The 23,308-nt window shown below is 43.2% G+C and overlaps 1 protein-coding gene across 2 annotated transcripts; it reads right to left on the minus strand.

The window, feature by feature from the left end:
- Positions 1-328: 328 nt before the first annotated feature.
- Positions 329-21,869, minus strand: LOC115156186 (serine/threonine-protein kinase 17B). Of its 2 annotated transcripts, XM_029703542.1 has the most exons (8): positions 21,577-21,869; positions 21,181-21,321; positions 5,457-5,669; positions 4,370-4,508; positions 3,967-4,093; positions 3,797-3,845; positions 3,392-3,571; positions 329-3,239 (listed from the first exon to the last, which is right to left on the minus strand). In XM_029703542.1, the coding sequence occupies exons 2-8, from the start codon at positions 21,297-21,299 to the stop codon at positions 2,990-2,992; spliced, it is 1,077 nt and encodes a 358-aa protein (XP_029559402.1). In that variant the 5' UTR covers positions 21,300-21,321; positions 21,577-21,869; the 3' UTR covers positions 329-2,989. The 2 variants fall into 2 exon arrangements, with proteins under 2 accessions (XP_029559402.1, XP_029559401.1); XM_029703541.1 differs by having other exon boundaries at positions 21,181-21,869.
- Between the last annotated feature and the right edge of the window lie 1,439 nt (positions 21,870-23,308).

Raw genomic sequence — 23,308 nt, forward strand, 5'->3', positions numbered from 1 at the left:
TTCTATGTATCAAAAAAATACATGGGACACATGGCCATCAGCACTAGGAGGCAATGTTTCCTCATCAGTTGATGGCAGAACAATGGAGATAATTGCTTACTTGCTTTTGGCAGCACAATGCCCCGAATGATGGCATACCTTAGTTCTAATGTTTATGGCCACTGGTAGTTCCTCTGTTTAAAGACCAGTCTCTGCAGATGTTGTCCACAAATGTTTCTTGTGGTCTTCACACCTGAGAGGGAACCCACTGAGATAAGACAAAATGTAGAAAAAAACAGACAACAGACTCAGGACTTTGTGCAGCAGTGTAAAAAGACCAGACTCCATGTAGGTTTATCATCTTTAATGAGCATTCTTGTTTGCTGATAACACCTAAATATTAGATTGATGTTGATCAGAAGATACAAATGGGGATTTAATATTATCCATTCTAAAAACAAATGGAATATACCTACAAATCTATCAAATGTGAAATAAACATCTGTCTGAAGGTTATTGCTTGTGCTTCTAACTGGTATGAGTTTGACTCAGATATTTCCTTCAGTATTACCCTGGTAAAGTGGGAGAAGATCTCACCACAGGAATGTGAAGAGTGCACACTGGTCACCTTTGTCCCCAGAGAACACACAGGTCACATGACTAGCATCTGTATGTAAAAGTAAATTCAGACAGCCATACAAAAAGAAATCAGCAGTGGAGCTCTTACAAATATAATCAAGTTGTACAAGTCCACTTTGTACCGATTGGTGTCAGCAGTACCTCGAGCGTCTGGTTTTCATTTAAGTGTCTGTCTTTGAACGGAGGATGGTACTGACTACTGAACCACTCACTGATGACGTATTGGTGTTCCAGTTCTCCTTTAGGATGACAGCATACAGTGAGAGCATGGCCGTGACTGGAGACAGCCCTCTCGAAGACAAAGGCTATTGTGTGTGCCAGGCCGGTGACATCTCTGGGAAACCTTGAGGACCACAACAAGGATATGTAGTCTTTGCACCTCCTTGAACAAAGTGACATGTTCAGCTGAGGTCTGCTGGCAGTTAGGGTTCACATAAATTCTTCAGGGTGGGTCATTCTTTCATAAGTTCACAAACGGATGGGGAACGCATGCTCAACAACAGAGCACTTCCATTTTCTACATGGAAGTGCTCTGCTGGTAAAACTGTACAAATATCTGTCGAAACCTTTTTCCTGTTTGACTGCATTACCAAAAAGTTTGTCCACCTTTTCTACCGTCGACTCCGTAACCTTCACTTACATCACTTCCGTAATCAATGTTTTCTCATCCTCTAACCATCTCAATGTCATACCCTTTCCTCATAACCATCTTTTCTCTTTTAAATCCATCTCTAATCACTTTTTCAAACGCTTCATGCAAATCCCACATTCACCACTTCCCAACCAAAGCATATTTCAATTTCATGTCACCTCCGTTACCAAAACAGCTTTTTGTTAAGAGGTGCCATCAATACTATATCCCATACAACTCGTATCTTCTTAATAAACCCATCTGAATCCAGTTAAATAAAGTGCACACACCCATATGTACATCTAAATATAAACAAAACACCATCCCATTATATAAACATATTGAGAATCAGGTTAGAATATAAAACGTATATAAAGAGGCACACGGTAGTTACGACCAAAGTGAAAGGTATTTTGCCCTGAGATGAGGAAATGGAATGAACAGAGGGATAAGACTAAATAAACTCACCTTCATACACAGACAATCTGTTATGATTCCCAAATCTACCCGACCCCCCTTAAACTTAAGGCTTCCTAGCCATAAAAAAAAAACACAGTAGCTTTTTAATACCAATTAAAGGAATGCAGATTAAATTACTTCAGTGAATATCAGGAAATACATTGTGTTCAAGTTACACAAAAAAAACATGTAATTCAAAACAACTTTTTCCAGTTGAGTAAGCAAATGAAATACCCAGATGATAAATAGTTAAATGCTTCAGTCACAGTTCCCCTAAGCAAATGACTCAAGAGGAACTGACAACATTTGAAGAAAGACATTTGAGTAAGCATGGGTGTGGTGTTTACTGTCCATGAGTCACCTTTTTACAGAACCCTCTTAAATCTCTATTACTGTGGAATTGTAAATCAGAGGAAGAGTTGGGGTTAACAGTAAACTGTAAATGTTATAGACAGACACCAGTGTGACTTGTTGGCTTACTAATTATGCAGGCCAGGGCTGGGTACTGTGCATAGACAACCTGTCTAAGATGACATCATACTGTGCTTTCAGATGTGGCGTGCTGGAGAGCAAGATAAGGGAATGCCACAATGTCACCGAATATAATGTGCGTAAGCCATGGCCTGAAGGTTGTTTGAGAGTAGGGAGGTAATGTACAGCTTGGGTCAGGCAAACAAGGACATAGTGTGAGGATGTACTTTACTTTCACTTCCTCAAATAGACTGATTGAGCCCATATCTGCACAGTTCAGTGTTCTGTCGAATGATTTTAGCACAAAATACTAAGAACACTTTGGGGCATCTAAGAACACTTTTACGACCACTTACTGGCCTTCTGGCAAAAATGGTCAAGTAATAATTTGTTGACTATTTAAATATCTCCTTTAAAAGTTACTTGTGGCAAAACAGTATTGCATAGATTTCCCTTGAGCTATATCTGGCCTCATATTCTTTAAATTCAGGGACAAAATATACCTGACAAAACAAAAGACACACTAGAAAGGAGCAAATCAGCTCACAATAAAATAGAATACTTATCTTAAATCAATGCATTATTTAGAAACACAAACTACACAGAAACAGTGACGAATTGACGTTAGATCACAAAGGAAGCTGGCTATCTTTGGTTTGGCTGGGCGCTCTTGGATACTGGCGAGCAGTAGAACAGAATAGAAGCGCTCTTGGGTAGGCGACACTTGCCGGCAGGTTCCTTGCTGCATAAAACCAATAAAAGCAAAATAGGAGCTTGTGGGAGGGGTGCGCTTGCGTCGCTCTTTCCCCCTCAGAAGTCCCCATCTCCACTGTTGGTGGCGGCAGGTGTCTCCTCCTCAAAGCGAAACTTCTTGGCCTGGGTGTGGGGTGAGTCCAAGGTGAAGTTCTCCTTGTCCTCTGGGTCCTCGGCTGGGGCAGCCCACTTGGTACCGCTGCTCCTCTCACGGGGGGTTCGTGGCAGGACAGGCTCGGTACTTGGGTATTGATGCTGCTGCCACAGCCAGGGGTGGGTCATGCAGTCGGCTGCACTGGGCCGGTCCCTGTGTGGAGAGGGTGAAGACAGACCAAGGTCAAAACCAATTATTAGAAATGAAAAGCACAAAAGCATTTGCTCCAATGCTTCCTGTCAGTAGCAGTAATTTAACCATTAGAATTCCCTGAACCTTTACTGGCTGGTGATAGTCCCACTTACTCTGGAGTTTTGACCAGCAGCTTGCGGATGAAGTCGACAGCGAGCTCCGACACCCTGGAGAAGGCCTCTTGGCTATAGTCCACGTTGACCTGGGACACGTTCAGGTACGTCTCCTGCTTGTCATCCCCTGCAAACGGAGACTCGCCCGTCACCAGCATGTAGGCGATCACTCCCACACTCCTGAAGAATACATAACACACACACACACACACACACACACACACACACACACACACACACACACACACACACACACACACACACACACACAGAATACAGTTAGTACAAATGTTTCAGAGGGTGCACACGTGTTGACCTGCAAACATACATACTTCACACAAGTGCCTTAGGCAGGCACGGACATAAATCAAGTCATAAGAGTTTGTGTTAATATTGATGACTCACCACAAGTCAGTTGCCGTTGTGATAGGCTCATAGTTCAGGATCTCTGGAGCTAAGGTGAGAAAAGGGAGAGGCCATATGATTACATCAGAACATTGTTATTGTAGAATGTCAGACTTAATTGCAGCTGGTTGAAGGAACGTTGGAGGCATGTTACATGGACGTTGCCTTACCCACGTACTCAGGCGTGCCCAAGATCTCTCGGAGCTCTCCGACCATGCCCAGTTTGCGTGCGAGGCCAAAGTCCACAATCTTTATGTCCCCCAGCGGAGCCAGGCTGGTTAGTAGGATGTTCTGGGGCTGAAAGAAAGAGGGAGGGATTGGGTGAGTAGTCCAAAAGAGTGACTTAAAGTTGTGCAGAGTCATAATAAAGCTGTCATAATACAGCAGGTCCAGTCATTCACAATCCTTCCTGCATGAGATTGTGTTTACAGCAAAGATATGCAAGTGGTGATGTAAAGATGAATAAGAGAGCAAATAGGGTTGAGAGGTGTATGTACATATGTTTGTATGTGCACAGTGCACTTCTGCTTATATACTGTGTGTGTATATATTAAGATGTGTGGAGGGATAGACCTTGAGGTCCAGGTGCACCACGCTGGTCTGGTGGAGGAGGTGGACGCCCTCCAGCGTCTGTCTGATCAGCCGTGTGATTTGGCCCTCTGGGAGCAGCTCATCACAATCACAGTGGTCAAAGATCTCACCCCCCGCCGCACTGTCACACAGAGAGAGAGTAACACAAACTATCATAAAACTTTGTTGCATGTTTGCATCCATAAAACCTAGGTGGTTTTGACTCAGCTGAGTGTATAAGCTTGTTTCATATAATTTCAGGTCAGGCAACAGATAATTGGGTATTTCCAATGGAATAGCCTTCCCCTTTCAGTTCTAAAGGCACTTTGCTTTCAGGGCAGGATTAGAAAGGCTTTCCTCAAAACTCAATGAAACAAACAGGGAGGGTGGAAACATGTCTATTGACTCTCAGAATACACAAGAGTGCTAAGGGTGGGGTTTCCCTTTATCTACTTCCCCAGTGTCAGATGAACTTGTAGATACCATTTTTATGTCTGTCTCCGGTATTAAGGAATTTAGAGGTAGTTTTGCGAGCCAATGCTAACTAACGTTAGCGCAATGACTGGAAGTCTATGGGTATCTGTTAGCATGCAAGTCTATGGTTATCTGTTAGCAGATACCCATAGACTTCCAGTCCTTGCGCTAGTTAGCAACTTTCTTCAAACTGCACGCAGAGAAATAATAGTATCAACGAGTTCATCGGACTCTGGGGAAGTAGATAACGGGCCTCATTGGCAAAATCCATAAGTATCCCTTTAAGCACAGAATGTGGATTGCAGCCTATCTGCATTCTAGTTTCTGTTTTGTTGGATTCAGTGTAAAGGAGTACTGATTCCAATGAAGTTCCAAGGCATAATCACACATACTGTCTCAGATATGAGAAACTTAAATATCCTCTGTACTGTACAAAGATAGGTTTACATTAAAAAAAAGTAAACATACATAAGTAGCGGATTTGAAAGATGAGTTAAGGACTTGACAGATGTAATGGAGGAAGCTGATGGCAGTATGGGGTGGATGTGTGAACAACAAACCTTTAAAATTGTTACTGATAGCATTGAGTGCAATCTAGAAGTTGGCCATAACTCACTATTCCAGCAGCAGGATGATGTCGTGGTCTGTCTCATAGGCAGCGTGCAGGTTAACCACGCGAGGGTTGTTGCGGGCCGCCTCCAGCACACCCATCTCGTGCACCACCTCGGCCCGGCAGTCTCGGCCCCGCCGCCGCTTCCGCAGGAACTTGGCGGCAAACACCTTCCCTGTGGACCTCTCCACGCACCGCCTTACCACCGCAAATTTCCCCCTGGCACCGAGGATGAAGGGAGGGCTGAGTCATTCATCACACACTATCTGGGTCATTTTAGTCTACGCTGAAGGAGACAACTTTGTTACAATATGACATCAGTTAATATATACATTTAGACAAACATTACATTTCGCTTTGGATAAGTATGTCTGCATATATTATTATTTCTCCAGAGTGACTTATAGGCAGTGCATTCAACTATAGTAGGACAACCACAGTGCACTGCCAACCAAACCGTACCGGCTTTGACATTTTTTTCTCAGTCTTGTCAAGCACGTTACAGCAACTAGGTGGATGCATAACCCGGCCAGCTCAGTAAACCTATAGCTTGGCTTAGTAGTGTGAAAAGGGTTAAAATGAGGCCCCTCCATACCCACACCCTACTATAACACGTTGTGGTAATCAGGATCTAAAATGAACACCTGCCACATGCCGATAGACATCTTACCCGCCAATGCCAAAATCAATTTCATCCGCCACATTAGCATTTACAGTGAAATAACTACTGCAGTAGCTGTTTTCAAAGTATTTGTTTCATAGTTGTTAAATGAATTGCTCAAATAGTCAAATCCTATATAGACTATAGCACCTTGCGTTGCAACACTGCCTGGCTGGGGGATGTGTGCACATGAAGAGCTAAGTGAAAGACTCATTTTTGGAAGCGCTGCGCAAATTAGACTAACTTTTATTAGACTAATAAAAGTTTGTCTAATTTACTTGAAACGAAAGTCTACTGAAGTGAGACATTGCCCTTGTGTTTCTTGGCTCTTTACATTGTTTTGTTCACAAGTTAGGTTGTTTTTCAATGTTTGCGTTTCAACTGCTAGGGAAAAGACAATGCTACAGTACTAGCCAGACTCAATCTCACAGGCACAACATGACTCGAGTTGCATTACTACTTAATCTCCCATGCTTAAAGGGGCAGGTGAAAATGGTCTCATCTGTGATAGTTTGGTTAAAAGACTCAGGTCACAAAAAATGAAATTAAACAATATACCACATTACTTATTACTAGTAATACATGTATTGTTTTAGAAACATTATAAAGCATGCTCATCTGCCTTTTTGTGTTTTGGTGTAATTCCTGCTGAAAAAAATAATATTTGAGCTGGTAAAAAAATCTGAGTGGCTGGTAGATTTTTCAATCTACCTGCCACAGTGACTGGTGGACCAAAAAGTACATTTTAGGCCCTGGTGGTAATGGTTAGCCTAGTCATCACCCCACCCTATGAGTTCTTTATTTCTTTACTTGATTGTAATGCATTAGGCCTACAAAGTTGCAGAAATGAACTCTTTATGCAATCATTAGAATTTTACACAGCCCAAGAGTTTAAGCTTAGGCTATCTAAAAAGGCAACTCAAAGTACACCCCATGCTATGCATATCCCTAAATGTTGACACCAGAACTGCATTGATGTGTGAGAACTGAGAACTTACAGTCCCAATCTGATTGGAAACTGTGGCATAGGCCTACACGAATGCCGACAGTTCATGACAGGGAGGGAGGGAGCCTTATCAGCTGTATGGTGGACTGAAAGAAAGTGAACTGACAGTAGGTTTGCAAACAGACCTTTTATGCCTACACATCTGTGTGTGGACATACTGCAGTCAACATCTGTCCTTCAAACTCTGCCAATGAGTCTGACATGCACACTCAAAAGGCAGACTTGTTCACCACTCAGTTGCCACACTGGTGTTTCATGCAGTTTGAGTGTTTGTACTAGACTTGGGCGGTATACCGTATACCGGAATATTCTGAAATAGCCACAGGATGTTTTTTCCAATACCGTTGAAAGTATTTCTTAAGTTGAGCAATAAATGTTTATATTTGTAGCAACTTTTTAAATACCTGCAGTCAACTTGTGCAATACATTAGGAGATAAAGTTTGCGTTCTTCATTTCACCTTGTCACATTATGAAACTTAATGTAGTTTCCCCAGAACAGTTGAACCAGTCACGTTTGTTTGTAAATTGCACAAGGCGAGAAAGTGAGAGCAGGTGTGTAAGGACAGAGGTGGCGTTTTATATTGAAAGTCAACTGTAGTTTTCCTTCACAGAAAAGACGTTTCGTAGAAAATAGCTTAATTTTCATCAGATGACAACAGAAGTGCAATGCTATTTGGCTGGCAGCCACACAAGTAAATTAACATTACAATGAAAAAGCAAGGTATTCTTTTGCAAAAACGATGCATCAAATCAAATTTTATTTGTCACATGCGCCGAATACAAACAGGTGTAGACCTTAAATGCTTACTTAAAAGCCCCTTAACCAGTTCAAGAAGTAGTTAATAAAATATTTGCTAAATAAACTAAACTAAGGGGGGGGGGGGGGGGGGGGGGGTCAATTTAGATAGTTCGGGTGGCAATTTGATTAATTGTTGAGCAGTCTTATGGCTTGGGGGGGTGTCGAAGCTATTAAAGGAGCCCTTTGGACCTAGACTTGGTGCTCCGGTATGGCTTGCCGTGCGATAGCAGAGTCAATGACTGGAGTCTGACAATTTGAAGCCTTCCTGACACCACCTAGTATATAGGTCCTGGATGGCAGGAAGCTTGGCCCCAGTGATGTACTGGGCTGTACGCACTGCTCTCTGTATCGCCTTACGGTCAGAGGCAGAGCAGTTGCCATACCAGGCGGTGATGCAACCGGACAGGATGCTTTCGATGGTGCGGCTGTAAAACCTTTTGAGGATCTGGGGACCCATGCCAAATATTTTCAGTCTTCTGAGGGGGAAAAGGCATTGGCATGCCCTCTTCACAACTTTCTTGGTGTGGACACCAAGGAACTTAAAGCTCTCAACCTGCTCCACTATAGCACCGATAATGTGAATGGGGGCATGTTCGGCCCTCCTTTTCCTGTAGTCCACGTTCAGCTACTTTGTCTTGCTCAGGTTGATGGAGAGGTTGTTGTCGTCGCTGCTGACCTCCCTATAGGCCAGGCCTGGGCAATTCCAGTCCTCGGGGCCTGATTGGTGTCACACTTTTCCCCCATCCCTAGCAAACACACCTGATTTAAACTAATTGCATTGTTAACTGAAGATCATGATTAGGTGATTATTGGAGTCAGGTGTGTTAGCTGGGGCAAAAGAGTGACCCCAATCAGGCCCCTGATGACTGGAGTTTCCCAGGCCTGCTATAGGCTGTCTCATCATTGTCGGTGATCAGGCCAACTACTGTTGTGTCATCAGCAAACATCATGATGTTGTTGGAGTCGTGCCTGGCGATGCAGTCATGGGTGAACAGGGAGTACAGGAGGGGACTAAGCACTCACCCGAGGCTCCCGTATTGAGGATCAGCGCGGCAGATGTATTGTTGCTTACCCTTACCACCTGGGGGCGGCCCGTCACGAAGTCCAGGATCCAGTTGCGGAGGGAAGTGTTTAGTCCAAGGGTCTTTAGCTTAGTGATGAGCTTTGTGGGCACTATGGTATTGAACGCTGAGCTGTAGTCAATGAACAGCATTCTCACATAGGTGTTCCTTTTGTCCAGGTGGGAAAGGGCAGTGTGGAGTGCGACTGAGATTGCGTCATCAGTGGATCTGTTGGGGCAGTACGTGAATTGGAGTGGGTCTAGGGTTTCCGGGATGATGGTGTTGGTGAGCCATGACCAGCCTTTCAAAGCAAGTCAAGGCTACCAACATGAGTGCTAGGGGGCTGTAGTCATTTAGGCAGGTTACGTTCGCTTTCTTGGGCACAGGGACTATGGTGGTCTCCTTGAAACATGTAGCTATTACAGACTCGGTCAGGGAGGTTGAAAATGTCAGTTAAGTCACTTGCCTGTTGGTCCGCGCATGCTTTAAGTACACATCCTGGTAATCGGTTTGGACCCACAGTCTAGTGAATGTTGACCTGTTTGATCTTACTCACATTGGCTACGGCGAGCGTGATCACACAGTCGTCTGGAACAACTGGTGCTCTCATGCATGCTTCAGTGTTGCTTGCCTCGAAACGAGCATAAAAAGCATTTAGCCCATCTGGTAGGCTCGCGTCACTGGGCAGCTAGCGTCTGGGTTTCCCTTTGCATTCCATAATAATTTTTCAGCCCTGCCACATCCGACGAGCGTCAGAGCAGTTCTAGTAGGATTCAATCTTAGTCCTGTATTGACGTTTTGCCTGTTTGATCGTTCGTCTGAGGGGATAGCTCTAGCCTTTAGCTCTGTGCGGATGTTGCCTATAAACCATGGCTTCTGGTTGGGATATGTACATACGGTCACTGTGGGAACGATGTCGTCAATGCACTTATTGATGAAGCCAGTGACTGATGTGGTATACTCCTCAATGCCATTGGATGAATTCCGGAACATATTCCAGTCTGTGTTAGCAAAACAGTCCTGTAGCATAGCATCCGCATCATCTGACATCTTCTGTTTTGAGCGAGTCACTGGTACTTCCCTGCTTTAGTTTTTGCTTGCAAGTAGGAATCAGGAGGATAGACTTATGGTCAGATTTGCCAAATGGAGGGCGAGATTTATATGTGTCTCTGTGTGTGGAGGTCACTGTGGGAACGATGAGTTTTTTTCCCTCTGGTTGCACATGTGACATTCTGGTCAAACAGCACTCCGATCGCCACCACGTGTACCTCTGTCTTTTCTTCAGGTGAATGATAGGGATTTTGGCTTGGTCTTGGAGAAAGAGTATATCCTTCACGTCGGACTCATTATAGAAAAAAATAATAATCTTCGTCCAGTTCGAGGTGAGTAATAGCTTTTCTGATACCCAGAAGCTCTTTTTGGTCATTAGACTGTAGCAGCAACAATTATGTACAGTACCAGTCCAAAGTTTGGACACACCTACTTATTCAAAGGTTTCTTTAAGTTAATCTTTCATTTTAATGGAGAAAAACGCTGTCTACTGATAGAATGCCTGTTTGTGAATTCTCATCTGAGTGAAGTGCAACTAAAGCACAAAATTAAGGTTGATACGGAGGCATTTTAGATCTGTTTTCTCCTGCGTCAAAAATACAGAATTCTGCATTAACTAGCAAGTAAAAATTACTGGTTGCATTATCTAAGCAAGTGGCGGAATTAATAAGGTGACAGGGAATCATATAGTGTTTGCTTTCTGCCGTGTTTGAAAATGAGTTCTGTACAGCTGCCACTGCTTGATTTCCTTGCGTTTTTATCCTCTCTGTTCTCGGCCTGTCTGCTCCTCTCCACTCTTCTCTGAGCAGAGCAGGTACACATGCTGTTCCAGAGCCAGTACTATTCTTCCTTCACACAAGCATGTGTCAAAATGTTGTTAATTCGCACAATGTCAGCCTTTATGGAAATTCTCTATTCATTTTGTTAGCATTCTGGTAATAGATGCCCAATGGGCTTTGTGTTTTTTGGCCACCCCCTTGTGTACTAAAATGGTAATACCGTAAATCCCGGGATGAGAGAAGGACGGTATAACGATATGAAAATCTGGACACTGCCCAAACCTAGTTTGTACTGTAAATTAACATTGAATTGACAATTTCACAATCTAGGGAACTCAAATTGCCACCCTGTACACACACACACACACAAACAGGAAGTAGACAGTCTATTTCCTCTTTCTCTGTGGCTGAGCTTGCTTCCTTCGTCCTGCATTGCACTAGCAAGATGAGACACCAGAGATGGGAGGTACCCTAGGCTATTCATAGACGCTCACTTCGGACTACAATACTTCTACATACAGCTATTATGTCACTCACATCTACGTTACCTGTAATTAAATAATCATACATTCCTTTTCTCCAATTGATGGATTTTAACCCACAGCAGCCAATCCACCAGTCATTCTGATCTTAACTCCAACCCACCGATTAACCCATCTTTCCCAGTATAATGCTATTTTCTTTTGCAATACATTTAACTATGTCATAAGAGTCCTGAACCTACCTATTTGTACTATTTCTACAAATATACCCTAAAAATAAATACTTTACCCAAGAGTATAATGATATTTCCCATTGACCGATTGTGGTTTTTCAGAACCCCTAACAATACAGTTTGCAGGTCCATCTGAATCCTGATATAACGACCATTCCTAGACTTGCCTTCAAAAGCGAGCCACCGATGGACAGTACCATAAAATATGTTCTATTGATTCTGTTTCTCGTGGCAGTCTGCTCAAGGCTGACTGTTCAATGCCCCATATATTGAGCACTCTTTTTGTATTAAGTATTTTATATAATAGCTTAAATGGAAAAGAACAGATTGATGTGTGAATTATTTCATATGTCAGTTCAGACCTGATGCCAAGGTATTGGGACATCAAAAACCTTACACGGTATTGCTGACAAATATTTTTAATTTAAGACATGGATACATTTTTTTATTTATACTAATCATTAAGCCATTTATGATTTTTCAATGGGTGGCAGATAAAATTGGAATAGACATTTACTTAGACTAATTATTTAATTTATTTTATTTTGTGGCAGAGCAGTAATGAGTTAACATAGGTGTGCAGTTTTGTCACACAACGCCACCAATGTTTCAAGTTGAGGGATCGTGCAATTGGCATGCTGACTGCAGGAATGTCAACCAGAGCTGTTCCCAGATAATTTAATGTTAACTTATCTACCATAAGGCGCCTCCAATGTCGATTTAGAGAATTTGGCAGTACATCCAACCGGCCTCACAACCGCAGACCACGTGTAACCACACCAGCCCAGGACCTCCACATCCAGCTTCTTCACCTGCGGGATCATCCGAGACCAGCCACCCAGACAGCTGATGAAACTGAGGAGTACTTGTCTCTGTAATAAAGCCCTTTTGTGAGAAAAAATGTATTCTAATTGGCTGGGCCTGGCTGCGCCCCTGCCCATTCATGTGAAATCCATAGATTTGGGCCTAATTTATTTAATTCAACTGACCGCTTTTCTTATAACCTCAGTAGAATTGTTGAAATTGTTGCATGAGTTTATACACTGCTCAAAAAAATAAAGGGAACACTTAAACAACACAATGTAACTCCAAGTCAATCACACTTCTGTGAAATCAAACTGTCCACTTAGGAAGCAACACTGACAATAAATTTCACATGCTGTTGTGCAAATGGAACAAACAACAGGTGGAAATTATAGGCAATTAGCAAGACACCCCCAATAAAGGAGTGGTTCTGCAGGTGGGGACCACAGACCACTTCTCAGTTCCTATGCTTCCTGGCTGATGTTTTGGTCACTTTTGAATGCTGGCGGTGCTTTCACTCTAGTGGTAGCATGAGACGGAGTCTACAACCCACACAAGTGGCTCAGGTAGAGCAGCTCATCCAGGATGGCACATCAATGCGAGCTGTGGCAAGAAGGTTTGCTGTGTCTGTCAGCGTAGTGTCCAGAGCATGGAGGCGCTACCAGGAGACAGGCCAGTACATCAGGAGATGTGGAGGAGGCCGTAGGAGGGCAACAACACAGCAGCAGGACCGCTACCTCCGCCTTTGTGCAGGGAGGAGCAGGAGAAGCACTGCCAGAGCCCTGCAAAATGAACTCCAGCAGGCCACAAATGTTCATGTGTCTGCTCAAACGGTCAGAAACAGACTCCATGAGGGTGGTATGGAGGGCCCGACGTCCACAGGTGGGGGTTGTGCTTACAGCCCAACACCGTGCAGGACGTTTGGCATTTGCCAGAGAACACCAAGATTGGCAAATTCGCCACTGGCACCCTGTGCTCTTCAGAGATGAAAGCAGGTTCACACTGAGCATGTGACAGACGTGACAGAGTCTGGAGACGCAGGCAGCAGAACGTTCTCCACGGCAACATCCTCCAGCATGACCGGTTTGGCGGTGGGTCAGTCATGGTGTGGGGTGGCATTTCTTTGGGGGGCCGCACAGCCCTCCATGTGCTCGCCAGAGGTAGCCTGACTGCCATTAGGTACCGAGATGAGATCCTCAGACCCCTTGTGAGACCATATGCTGGTGCGGTTGGCCCTGGGTTCCTCCTAATGCAAGACAATGCTAGACCTCATGTGGCTGGAGTGTGTCAGCAGTTCCTGCAAGAGGAAGGCATTGATGCTATGGACTGGCCCGCCTGTTCCCCAGACCTGAATCCAATTGAGCACATCTGGGACATCATGTCTCGCTCCATCCACCAACGCCACGTTGCACCACAGACTGTCCAGGAGTTGGCGGATGCTTTAGTCCAGGTCTGGAAGGAGATCCCTCAAGAGACCATCCGCCACCTCATCAGGAGCATGCCCAGGAGTTGTAGGGAGGTCATACAGGCACGTGGAGTCCACACACACTACTGAGCCTCATTTTGACTTGTTTTAAGGACATTACATCAAAGTTGGATCAGCCTGTAGTGTGGTTTTCCACTTTAATTTTGAGTGTGACTCCAAATCCAGACCTCCATGGGTTGATAAATTGGATTTCCATTGATTATTTTTGTGTGATTTTGTTGTCAGCGCATTCAACTATGTAAAGAAAAAAGTATTTAATAAGATGATTTCTTTCATTCAGATCTAGGATGTGTTGTTTAAGTGTTCCCTTTATTTTTTTGAGCAGTATATTTTTGTTCAGTATATTCGATCAAAGTTGCAAGATCGCTGAACTTTTCTGGGATATGTACACCAAACATATCGACTTCACCATCCGCCCATTTAAAATCGGGAGACCACATGACAATTTAAAGTTGATCTTTTAGTGGCCAATGTGTAATATACACTTATCATAGTCAGGTTTTAGTCCAGAGAAACTCGAGAAATTATCCAAGTCCTCAATGAGGCCCTTCAAGGTTTAACTCGAGAGAAAACTTTAAGCATCGGCGTACATTGATACTTGTCTCTAATCCCCTATTTTTTTGCCCCTTAATGTTATCATTAGATCTGATTTTTAAAGCGAACAATTGAATGGCCATAATAGGTATGGTGAGATAGGGCAACCTTGTTTTACACCTCTTGACAATTCAAAGTTCCCAGAAGTATTTCCTTGCATGGCAGCTCTAGCAGGGCAGAAATTGTACAAACTGACTTGTTGAAAAGGTGGCATCCTATGGTGTCACGTTGAAAGTCACTGAAATCTTCAGTATGGGCCCTTCTACTACGTATGTTTGTCTATGGAGATTGCATGGCAGTGGGCTCGATTTTATACAACCGTCAGCAACGGGTGTAGCCAAAATAGACGAATCCACATACTTTTGGCCATGTAGTGTAGCCTATAGGCTGGGGAGCATTTTTTTTTGTCCAGATCATAGCAACCATGTCCTATTCCCTTGTCAGTTCATTACTTAAACAAATAGATTATGGCTATAGCATACCAATTAATGGGTTGTCATTTAGGCTGCATAGCCAATAGTCACTAAATGTTATTCATTTAGACAGATTGCCTGAGTGGTGGTGCTGTGATTGTCTTTTCAATAGGCCTGTAAGTGAAGGGATATACAACACATACCTTTCTTTTGCATCTTTGATGTGGTGGGGTGTAATAGTCCATCTTTCACCTCATTTCAGTAGGCTTAGTCCAGTACCCCAAGCTGTCCTAGTCTATACAGTTCATTCATTGCTATGTCTACCAGTCTCTATATCCAGGAACCTGATATATTTTTGCTTATTTCAGTGTGATGTCTCTTCCCTGCCATTTGACCCATAGTTGTGTGGGGTACACCAGAGAAAACAGGACTCGTTTTCCCCCATAGCTTTTTCTTTATGGATTCATATTCTCTGTTTCATGTAGAGGGCTCTGCTCATGTCGGCGTTGATATAGATCCGATGGCCCCATACATCAAAAGGTCTGACTCCTGACTTTTTGGCTTTGATGGCCAGTCAGAACTTTATATTTGTTCCTATAGTTAAGGAACTTGGCGATGATGCCCCTTGGTTTGCTGATCGTGTCCCCTCTCGGGCCACCTGTTGAACGTGCTCGTTCATTGTGGGAGCCCGTGTTAAGTTCTCCTGGCCCAGTAGTTGTGGTATTACCTTTTCCAGGAATTCTTCCATTCCCGTTGTTCCACAGCATTTAGGGAAACCTAAGAAAATGAAGATTTGAACAGCGACTGAAGTGCTCCATCCCGTTGAATCTTTCAGTAAGCCCCTAATGTATTTTAGTTCAGCCATGACTCGGGCGGTTTTAAACTAATCCAGGCCTGCCAATTATTAGGGGGGCAGGTAGCCTAGTGGTTAGAGTGTTGGACTAGTAACCGAAAGGTTGCAAGATCAAAACCCAGAGCTGACAAGGTAAAAATCTGTTGTTCTGTTAACAGTTAACCCACTGTTCCTAGGCCGTCATTGAAAATAAGATTGTTTTCTTAACTGACTTACCTAGATAAATAAAAGTTACAACAAAAAAAAAATAACAAAAAAAAATAAAATAAAAAAATAAAACCGGCCTAGTAAAAAATAACCTGGTGACTTGACAGTAGGTCTAAGCAAATTTGATTGGCACAGGATGAAAGGAAAAGGGTCTGCTACTCATGAGATGTGCTTCAAAATGTAGGATTCAAATAGGCCTAACTGTATAAAAAATCTTTGTGGCTCCTTACATTCTGTTTGGTGCAGATTTTTTTTACATTTGGTATCAGTGTGTGTATGTTTGTGGGAGAGAGAGTGGTGTGTATGTCTTAACTGAAGAGTAGAAGGTATCATGAAGTATTTTCTCCTTACAGACACAATGACATGTACAATTTATTCAGAAAGTATTCAGACCCCTTGACTTTTTCCACATTGTTACGTTACAGCCTTATTGATTAATTGACAATACCCCATAATAATAAAGCATAAACAGTTAACATTTTAGCAAATGTATTAAAAATCAAAACTGAAATATCACATTTACATAAGCATTCAGACCCTTTACTCAATATCTTGTTGAAGCACCTTTGGCAGCGATTACAGCCAAGAGTCTTCTTGAGTATGACACTACAAGCTTGGCACACCTTTATTTGGGGAGTATCTCCCATTCTTCTCTGCAGATGTTCTCAAGCTCTGTCAGGTTGGATGGGGAGCGTCATAGCACTGCTATTTTCAGATTTGTTCAATCAGGTTCAAGTCCGGGCTCTGGCTGGGCCATTCAAGGACATTGAGACTTGTCCCGAAGCCACTCCTGCGTTGTCTTGGCTGTGTGCTTAGGGTCGTTGTCCTGTTGGAAGGTAAACCGTCACCCCAGTCTGAGGTCCTGAGCAGGTTTTCATCAAGGATCTCTCTGTACTTTGCCCCGTTCATCTTTCCTCTCAATCCTGACTTGTCTCCCAGTCCCTGCCGCTGAAAAACATGCCCACAGCATGATGCTGCAACCACCATGCTTCACCGTAGGGATGGTGCCAGGTTTCCTCCAGACGTGAAGCTTGGCATTCAGGCCAAAGAGTTCAATCTTGGTTTCATCAGACCAGAGATTATTGTTTCTCATGGTCAGAGAGTCCTTTAGGTGCCTTTTGGCAAACTCCAAGCGGGCTGTCATGTGCCTTTTACTGAGGAGTGGCTTCTGTCTGGCCACTCTACCATATAGGCCTGATTGGTGAAGTGCTGGTTGTCCTACTGGAAGGTTCTCCCATCGCCACATAGGAACTCTGGCAGTGACCATCAGGTTCTTGGTCACCTCCCTGACCAAGGCCCTTCTCCCCCGATTGCTTAGTTTGGCCAGGCGGCCAGCTCTAGGAAGTCTTTGCGGTTCCGAAATTTCTTCCATTTAAGAATGACGGAGGCCATTCTGTTCTTGGGGACCTTCAATGCTTCAGACATTTTTTGGTACCCTTCCCCACATCTGTGCCGACACAATCCCGTCTTGGAGCTCTACGGTGAATTCCTTCGACCACATGGCTTGGTTTTCGCTCTGACATGCACAGTCAACTGTGGGACCTTATATGTGAACGACCGGCTTACGTAGCAAAATTTGATATTGCGTTTTTTTACATCGGATAAAAGTAGAGACTCAGAGCTACAAAATTGTATATCATACACTACAGTTGAGGAACAATGGGAAACTAATTCTGCATTGATAGTGATAAACTTGTAAACTCACTTTTGAGAAAATGGTCTTTGAACTTTTTGAACTACTATTGGAGCGCCCTTTGTCTACACCCATTCAACATCGTTCACACCCTCTTAAGCTTTAGCCCCACCCATCTCTTTAAGGGTTCATCCGAATGTACTAACAGCAGCAGTCAAGCACCCAAGCTAACTTGCTAGCTACTTCCAGACATCTAAGTGAGAGACAACAGCTCACTGAACATTACTCGCCCTAGCAGAGCTGGTTAGCTGTTATGTTATTCAGAGCGTTGGTGACTGCAACTGTGCTGTCAGATTGTCCATTCGTAAATTCAGAACGTTTTGCGTTCAGAGAGCACACCGGACGCTCTGGCCGATGAGTCGGGTTGATCCGAACGTTCTGACCTCACAACTGCAGTCAAACACCCAAGCTAACTGGCCAACATTGGCTAGCTACTTCCAGACACATAATGAGAGAACACCGCACTCTAACCATTTTACTCACCCTAGCAGAGCTGGTTAGGTTGTGTTCATGTTATCCAGAGCGTTGGTGACTAACTCTGCTGCTGGCAACAATTTAATTACGCTATTTTTCCTATGCAGTATTCTATTATACAGTGAACAGTGTGAGGTTCAATTAAATATTTGTTGTATTGAGTAGAAGTGTGAATATCAGTTTTTTGTGTAGCACATACGCATAATGTTTAGAAAATGGGAACAAGCGGGTGGGCGAACAGGGCGCTAGGCTACTCAGTATAGTGATACTTCGCCTGGTATCATATCATTATTAAAAATGTTGGTATCGTGACAACATTAATTTAGATAGAATAGTAAAAACAAATAAACAGTTCTACAAAGTGCCTGCCCTGCCACAAAATCCTTTTTATTAAAATACATTGAGTATACCAAACATTAGGAACACCTTACTAATATAAAGTTGCAGCCCCCTCCCCTTTTTTCCCTAAGAACAGCCTCAATTGGTTGGGCATGGACCCGTAAGCGTTCAACAAGGATGCTGGCCCGTGTTGACTCCAACGCAGCCCACAGTTGTCCTTCGGGTGGTGGACCATTCTTGATACACACAGGAAACTGTTGAGCATGAAAAACCCAGCAGCGTTGCAGTTCTTGACACAGACCGGTGTGCCTGACACCTACTACCATACCCCGTTTAAAAGGCACTGAAATAGTTTGTCTTGCCCATTCACCCATTGAATGGCACACATACACAATCCATGTTTAATTGTCTCAAGGGTTGAAAATCCTTATTTTAACATGTCTCCTCCCCTTCATCTCTACACTGATTGAAGTGGATTTAACAAGTGACATCAATAAGGGATCATAGCTTTTACCTGAATTCACCTGGTCAATCTGTCATGGAAAGAGTAGAGAAGTTCAGATCTCTATGCTGATATTTGTTTACAAGAAGTACATGATGTATTCCTAAATAGAAATGTAGAAGCATACAAATAAATCAAAGAGAACAATTAAAGTACTTCAGTGTTACTGATAAGAAACGGCTAAAAGTTCATGAATAAACGTTTTTTTGGAGTGATCCATGGTCAATCAAGCACAATGTACCTTTAAAAATGTCAGCTGCCCATTTAAGGGATGGTCATTACCACGGTAACTGGGCACTGTCTTGTCTGTGAAGAAAAAAATCTTTGATAGCATCTTAGCAGCAGACAGTTGCACCAAACTCAAACTACCTAGCGTGTGAACAAAACGATATAACTGGCCAAGAAACACGACAGTAGTCATACTTTAGTAGCCTTTCTCAATTCGACCATCTACATGTGGGCTTTGGATTGAATTTTTGCATATCCAAATGCTCAGTGTGACCACCCGCCAACGTGGCAGGGTGAAATAGGCATTCTTACCCACCAATGACAAAATGTAACTGCATTTGGCGGGTGTTCACTGGAAGACAAAGGAGGCCACCTGTACTAATGACCTATCTAGCATGCTTCGAACACCCCTGTGTAACAGAAGAAAGCCGCCAGAAATGTGTTGTCACTGAAAAATACTGTTGGCTGCAACTGTGATGAAGCCAGCTAAAACAGTGTACAGTAAGTGTATATTTTTCATTTGTGAAATATTTTGATGTGATATGAAAGTAAAGGGCTTTATGTTTCTAGAACTGTATCGCAACTAATAATCAATTCATGTTTTGGAGTATTTGGCTGTTTTGTCTTCCAGAGACAGTCAACCTCTGAAAATAACACAAGGTCTTTGGAACATAAGGAGTAACGGTCGGACCGCATTCACTCCTTAGGAGTACATTCTTGGGCTAGGGTGTACCTAGTAATGGGTCCTTTATGGTAGGCAACACATGTTAGGTTTGGGACAGGCACACGTACAGCGCTTATAGTCACATCTCTTTGTGAGGATAGGTCACAAAGGTTAGGCTATCTACTTACAAAAGGACTGAGGTCATCCTGTTTGAATATGGAACAAAAAATGTAAAGTTTGGATTTTCCTGAAATTTGATAACAGAAATTATATTGGGAGAAAATCCTTAACCCACAAATCTGTTTGTAGATAGGCCTACTACAATTGCATTTACAGTGTGATAAGCATCAAGGTTCCACATTAAAAAAGTACACAGCTGCACCATTGAGAGCATCTTGACTGGCTGCATCACTGCTTGGCATCACTGGGGCCGAGCTCCCTGCCATCCATGACCTCTATACCAGGCGGTGTCAGAGGAAGGCCCTATAAATTGTTAGAAGACTCCGGCCACCCAAGTCATAGACTGTTCTATCTGCTACCACACAGCAAGCAGTAGCGATGAGCCAAGTCTGGAACCAACAGGACCCTGACCAGCTTCTACCCTCAAGCCATAAGACTGCTAAATAGCTAACCAATAGTTACCCAGACTATCTGCATTGCCCCTTTTTGCACCAACTCTTTTGACTCATCACATATGCTGCTGTTACTGTTCATTATCTATCCCGTCGCCTAGTCACTTTATACCTACTTACAGTATATTTTTATATTTAACCTTTATTTAACTAGGCAAGTCAGTTAAGAACAAATTCTTATTTACAATGACGGTCTACACCAGCCAAACCCAGACAACGCTGGGCCAATTTTGCGCCGCCCTATGGGACTCCCAATCACCGCCGGTTGTGATACAGCCTGGATACGAACCAGGGTGTCTGTAGTGACACCTCATGCCCTGAGATGCAGCGCCACTCGGGAGCAAAATATACACACATACATACACACACATACATACACACCTCAATTACCTCGTACCCCTGCACATGGACTTGGTACTGCTACCCCTTGTATACTGATTGTGTATTTATTCCTTGTTTTATTATTTTCCTATTATCCCCCCATGCATTGTTGGGAAGGGCCCGGAAGTAAGTATTTCACTGTTAGTATACTACACCTGTTGTTTACGAAGCATGTAACAAATACAGTTAGTTTTTATATAGAGGGATACATTTGTTATAGCTAAATATGTTATCCAGCATCGATAGGTTGTGAGTACGTTAGCTCACTAACGTTAGCTCTCTATGATGCAAAAGGCCAATGGAATGCATTGGAGTCATAACACGATCTGAGAGAAGAGGTTGATGGAATGAGAAAGTTTGAAAAGGGGACATTGTCACATTGGCTCACCTGCCCAACTCGCCAGTGATGTCATAAACACTGTCCATCGGTTCCGTATTGATAAGGGTTTGAATTTCTCCAAGTAGCCCAGTCGGTCCATTGCGGCTGTCAATCCGCCTGCGAGACATCGTTGTTGTCAGCCGGACTTCACTGTGGCAATAAATTTGCACCTGTCAAGCCGAATCAAGGCCGTAGACTATCTAGCCAGCTAGTAGCTAATGTGTTTAGCCAGTGCTAAACCAGGTATAGTAGTTAGCTTAAAGTTATTTAGTTAGCTAACGTTATAACTATTAGCTGGATAGCTACATAGTAACGTTAACTAAGTTACTAGCTAATAGCTAGCTAGTTTGAGATGCTTTAGCTGTAGATAATAACTTGTTAGTAGTAGAACAGCTGGTTAGTTACTTGAAAGACAGGTCACGAAGAACAACGGCTAACGTTCGCTAGCTAGCTATCCATCCATCCATCTAAACAACCGTACTAGCTCCCTTTTACTTTTCTTTAATAGACAGCTAACTAACTATCGTGTTGATTGACAAACTTGCTTAAACTCTCCCTATTGACTGTGTTTATTAATAAGCGAGTTTTGTGCCTAGCTAGCATCTGGCTACAATCCTTCCTCCCGTTGATGTGAGCAACACGTCTTCAAACTTAGATTGCGGCTAATCTCGTTCGGACGGTTTTGACATTTTGTCGCCTCGTTCTGCGCAGGCGCGACGTGTCTACGTCTTTTCAACTACATCTCAATTTTCATAATAAAATATATGATATTTTAACCCATGCATCAGTAGTAACTTAATTTATACTTCTAACTTGACTGGGTGTTCACTTAAATAATTTGTTAGGTATTAACACACTTTTTTGAAGGTTGTCAAAGAGACGGCATCATCGACCCTGTGACCGATGATGCCCTCTGGTGGTTATATTTCTAAGTAAAACACTTTAGGTTACGACCGTAACCCCGGTTCTCTATAGTATGAGAGGTATTTTACTTGTGGGCTATGCGCCCAGCGTATTTGTCAGAAGCCTTTATTACACTATACCAGCCATGATTGGCTGGACGTCGGGATGTGTGCGTCGGGGAAGGGTGTCCTTCCTACCCTATAAAAAGGTCCCACACAGCATCTGACTCATTCAAAATTAGCAACAGCTCTTCATCACTCATGCAAGGAGGGTGGTCTGGTGAAATACCTCACTCATACTATCAGAGACCCGGGGTTACGGTTGTCACCTAAAGTTAACTTTTGAGTATTTGTTTTGGTATTTAACTTATGGGATATACTAACTCCCGTATTGCTTATCCTGACGACGACTGCCATGTGCGATATAACACACAAATAGGCCTTGACCCTCAGAAGATTCTACACATAAAACAGTATGTGCCAGGGTCGTTGTGGTGACACCGAAAAAAAGTAAAACTTTGCAAATGTATGAAGCAAAGCCCAGAAAAACCTAGACTTCCTTAGATTTCGTGCACCAGCTGTTGTTTACAAATACACATAGACCGCCCACCCCTCGTCTTACCAGAGCGGCTGTTCTATCCAGTCGCAAAAGCGTAACACCCACCAGCTGTTTGTTATTCATCTCGTCGTTTAGCCACGACTCGGTGAAACATAAAATATTACAGTTTTTAGTGTCCCAACTCGCTGGAATACTTAATGGCGCCAGAAGAGATGGCTGCCGTTTTACGGTCCCCTAACAAATTGTGCTATTGTGTGTGTTTTTTCGTGTTATTTGTAACTTATTTTGTACATAATGTTTCTGCCACCATCTCTTATGACCACAAGGCAAGCGTTACTGGTGCGCCAAGTCGAGTTCCAAAAGACTTCTTAACAGTTTCTACACCCAAGCCAAAAGACTCCTGAACATCTAATCAAATAGCTACCCAGACTATTTGCATTGGTTTAATTTTATTTTTGGCAGTGAAACGAGGCTACTCAGGCGAGTAGGGTCGCACCCAGATTAGTCAATCTTGACTACTTTTCTGGATAAAACAGTGCCCATCTGGACACCCTGTTACAGAAACGTCGGGTGTCTCCAGGAGTGCAGTGCAACCTATGGAGATTTGTACACTGATGTTTGTGACGTATTGGGCTCAGACCCAGCGTTGAAACCCTCTCATATTCAAGCGTCCTAA

This window comes from Salmo trutta, chromosome 20, assembly GCF_901001165.1.
Source record: "Salmo trutta chromosome 20, fSalTru1.1, whole genome shotgun sequence".
NCBI lineage: Eukaryota > Metazoa > Chordata > Actinopteri > Salmoniformes > Salmonidae > Salmo > Salmo trutta.